This window comes from Gavialis gangeticus, unplaced genomic scaffold (genome assembly GCF_001723915.1).
Source record: "Gavialis gangeticus isolate Ggan-Ray unplaced genomic scaffold, GavGan_comp1, whole genome shotgun sequence".
In the NCBI taxonomy this organism is placed as follows: domain Eukaryota; kingdom Metazoa; phylum Chordata; order Crocodylia; family Gavialidae; genus Gavialis; species Gavialis gangeticus.
This window is the reverse complement of record NW_017729002.1, coordinates 25,509,428-25,513,823: the sequence shown is the minus strand read 5'-3', so window position 1 is coordinate 25,513,823 and position 4,396 is coordinate 25,509,428. Positions and strand designations below refer to the sequence as shown.

The following is a 4,396-nucleotide window of genomic DNA, read 5'->3' as shown; positions in this document are numbered from 1 at the left end:
GCATACAACCCCCAAGTCCTCCCAGCATGCATGCAGTGCGCACTGCCCCCCTGGAAAAGCAAGCATTATAAATTTAAGATTACTAAAGATTACACTGTTAAAAGACTCAAGTGTTTCAAATTATGGAAATGCAGGGTGAAGGCACCAAAACCACCTTTTAAATTCTGCCCTGGATTTATAGGGAGGAGGGAAAAATTGTTTTTCCCATCCCTCCATAAGAAACAGTTCCTTTTCATTGCGCCTATTTGATGTGCTAAAAAACTCATGGGACTGGGCCCATAATGGAAAACTATAAGCCTCCCTTAAGAAGGGAGGCCACATCAACTAAATGTGTGGGACAACAAAAAAGAAAACGGGAACGGGAGTGAGGTCATAGGTTAATAAACAAGGGTATTGGAAGTGGACACCGAACAGAACGCACCAGCCAGTGGCCCCTGCCCCCTGAAGGAGTCAAGGGAGTCTGTGGATGCCAATCAGTGAAACTCTACCCAGAGTTGTGAGCGGAGGAGGAGTGCCAGGAAAGCAGCCCCACACTCAGCTGGACTCCTGGCAGGAAGCAAAGGCACTAGAATGTACAAGCTCCTGTAAACTTCAGCCTTTATACATCTACCCTACTGTCTAGAATGAAAAGACAAAAAAAAAAAGGCCAAAACAGAAACAAGGGGCCAACTTGCAAATTGAAAAATAAGAAGAAAGCAAGAGTTACTTTTATCACCCCTACAAACTTTCGAGTGCTTCTTGAACATAAGGTGTGAGAGGCCTAAACTGAGGCACTATAGCAGGAGAGAGGGAAGCAGGGCTTTAGCCTCTCCTTCTCCCTCCACCCAACCCACCAAATCAGGCCAGGGGTATGAAAGAGCACCTGCTACAGCCTCTAAAGTAACAGATGGTCGTGCTCTTCCTATGCAATGAGGAAAAAAAAAAAAAAGGGTTTCCCAAGGCTTATCTGATTCTCTGTGAGTTTCTACTCAGGCTGCATTGGGGGCAGCAAGCATCTTCAGTAACAACCGTATTTATAAAACTCATGTTGACCTGGACAGAACCCCATTGTAAATTCATATGCAATTAAAAAATCTCCATGCTTTATCCTGACTTCACAAAGTAATCTTCATATTGCAACGCATTCCTTAAAAGCTGTTACTTTTATTGACGAGTCAGTGGTTGAATGTTATAAACGCAAGGCAGTTTACATACATCCTTATTCATCATGTGTTCTGAATCAGCTAGGCTTCCGGCCTCAGGAGAAATGGAAGCAAATTTCAAGCACATAATAGTTTAATTCACAGTTGTGCACAAGAGATGTCTTGGGGTCAATGTCCACAATTGCACACCTCACAGCAGGATGGTAGCTTATGAAATTTCATCATAGGATTTCAGGTAGACTGGCTTGGAAAGCTTCCTCAGCTTCTCTTGCTTTTGAAATGCACGACCATGTTTCTGGGCAAGACCCATAGGAGGAAGATGAATCTACGCAAAACAAAACAAAATTAACAGTAGTTGTGCAAACCGGTAAACTGAAAACAGTCAGGAAACAGGAGATGTTGTGGTACAAGAATATTTCACTCAAACTTGAAAACAGTTTTATAGACTGTTGAGAGAGCACACATACTCTCTCAATTAGGTCATTTATTTTGATTGAGAAAAGCCCATTTCCAGTTGTGATTACAACTGTGTTTAACTTTGAAGCCCTATGTGTTTTGATTATTGCATAAAATGCAAGCAGAATCCATTACAATTCTCTAAATTAGACTTTTACAGCCTTGTGTTTTATTTTGATGTTATAAATTGTAAAGATGCTTCATTTGCTAAAACCGTATGGCATATAATAGTCTAGTAAATGTTTTTAGAAGGCCCAGGTTTACAGTTTATCAGAACAGGCACAAAAAGTACAGAATCGCAACACAACAAAAATATAAAATGGCTATGTTTTGTTGGTACCCAAGTACCAAGTCTCAAAATAATTCCAGGCAGAACTGTACAGAAAACTGGTTTTCTTATTGCCAGTTTGTCATAGTTCGGATTTGTCCTGATAACACATTAAACTGCACAATTTTTATTACTGACCCTTGAAATAGAAAGCTGTAGTTTTTTGATTGATAGAAGTCCTTGTATATATAAGATTGTTATTGATCCCTTAGTGATTAGAAATTGTAGGGGTAATGATGTGATGTTACGGTCTCTGGAGCCGATTCAAGGTAGTGGGTTAGGTACAAATATTAGTAAAAACACTTAGTAAAATAGCAAGATTCTACAAATCTAGAAAATGTTTAAAGATTTTCTGACTTTTCTGGTCTTCTCTGGTTGATTCTACAAGTTATTTGAAACCCTGATGAGTATAAACTTAAAAGACCTGCTGTATACTCAGTTAAAAGGGTAGCTAAAAGCAGCACATTTACTGTAAAAAATGAAACTATTTATTCTGTATACTGAAGGAACACAGTTCGAAATGTATAAGAAAAACATGCCAAGAACTATAGTAACCCACAACAGTATCTTATAAGCGAAGAGGAAAAGAGAACTAGATTCTGATCACTTTGATAGGAAGAGCATGATACAAATGAAAATGTAAACATATGAATGGGATAAAGAGGAAAGCTGAAAGGATGACAGCACAATGGAAAGAAAGCATGGACAAAAGGAAAATAGCATTGGACGCTATAACTCCCTGCAAGTTCAATAATGTTTAAAAAAGCCATTTTCATTTCTTTAAGTGAGGAGGGAGGAAAAGGAACAAAGATTATGTGCCTACCGAGAAGAACAAGAGCTGAGAGTACTTTTATTCACAGTGTAGGCGAGGAAGACAATGATATTTATGCACTCACTGTGCAGGTGAGAGGCCAAATATTATGAATGATTTCTAATCTCTCACCTGGATTTGCTCTCTCTACCAACTTTTCCTGTGCTTCATTGAGTCTAATAATGTAGCAGTAGTACTAGGAACTCTCATGATTTTGTTGTAAATTCCATAATAGATGGTGTTTTTAAAGCCCCCACTTCTGGGGCCGTGATTTGTTAGGAACCTCAGCTGTGATATATTTTTAAACCAAGTTTCAAGCCCTTATGATCGTGAAGGAAGGTTTGAAAACCTGGCTGAGGTCCCTAAAAACTGGAATGCAAAGACTTACATTATAAAAATCTCATTATTTTTAAATGAGATTCATAGATTGTTAGGGACCAGAAGAGACCTTGCAGATCATCGGGTGCAGCCCACCCCGCCCTGCCCCTGGCAGGTAATTTGGCACATAATCTGGGGGGGAAGGGTGCTAACTGGAGCCAATGTTGAGAGGCCCCCTGATTTTTGGAGGGTTGGAGTTGACAACACCAAAATAATGCCACTAATGCCACAGAAACAAAACTGCGTGCTTTAAGTTAGACAAGCACTTAAGTACCTTACTCAGTAAAGGGATTAGTACATACTTATAGAGTCTTTGAGAATGGGTTCATACTCACAGGTCGTGGATAGGGGATGTTATAGTGTAGTCCTATTTCTACTCTTGCTTTGCATTCTTCTATACACTGATGAATCACCTCTGGATCGGTTAACTAATCAAACAATATAGGAATGAACAATGTACAAAGGGAAAGGGCAAAAATGAGCAGTTATGAGCTCAGCACAGCCACCTGATTTACATTTTTTGTTTATTTTCGGATAAGCCCAAGCATGCATTGGCCTATTTTCTTCATCTCCACATAGGTCCTAAAAGGTAGAATTCTCACAACAACTCTGAACCTGGTATCACTGGGTGCATCTGCATGTTCATTAATGTCCTTAGATACACCACATTTAGTTTAGTACTTGCTTAAGAAAGTACCAACTAAATGCTCAGTAACTAGAGTTAGTGTGCATTAGTGCCGGCACATGGTTATTTTGTGATGCTTACTGTGCATTAGCCTAATAACACGGCACAGTAGTCTATTAGCAGTTTTTAACTGCACAGTGTTATTAGGCTAATGCGCAGTAAAATGTCTGGTGTAGACATGCCCAATGGATATTAGAGTCAGGAGGAAAAGCAGGGCTTAGGTTTACTAGGGGAATATGAGAAGAGATGTTTCTTACCCTATATGGTTTTTCCATTGTAAAACAACGATGGGCATGTGAAATATTAATATATTAATGGAACAAAAATTTCTGGTCAAAAGTAAGTTGAATCATTTCTCAATATGTATAGTAGCTGGAGAGAAAGATATGAAAAACTAAGGGCCATAACATAACTAAGGGCTGATCAGGGGGCACCAGCAGGCATTGGGGGAGTCACTGTTCCCCCGAGCACTGCCAGGAGTGACCAGGAATAACGGTCACAAGCTGGCAGAGGGTAGGTTTAGGCTAAATATCAGGAGGCACTACTTCATGGTCAGGGCGGCTAGGATCTGGAACCAACTTCCAAGAGAAGTGGTA

The 4,396-nt window shown here is 39.9% G+C and overlaps 1 protein-coding gene across 4 annotated transcripts in view; it reads right to left on the bottom strand.

The window, feature by feature from the left end:
• Window positions 1-1,062: 1,062 nt before the first annotated feature.
• LYRM1 (LYR motif containing 1) overlaps window positions 1,063-4,396 on the bottom strand; it is a 19,394-nt gene continuing 16,060 nt past the window's right edge. For all 4 annotated transcript variants that reach the window (XM_019507711.1, XM_019507709.1, XM_019507710.1 and 1 more), the window contains exons 3-4: window positions 3,451-3,543; window positions 1,063-1,467 (exon numbers count right to left, since the gene is read on the bottom strand). In XM_019507711.1, the coding sequence (XP_019363256.1) occupies window positions 1,351-1,467; window positions 3,451-3,543 (210 nt within the window). In that variant the 3' untranslated portion in view covers window positions 1,063-1,350. The remainder of the gene's footprint in view (window positions 1,468-3,450; window positions 3,544-4,396) is intronic.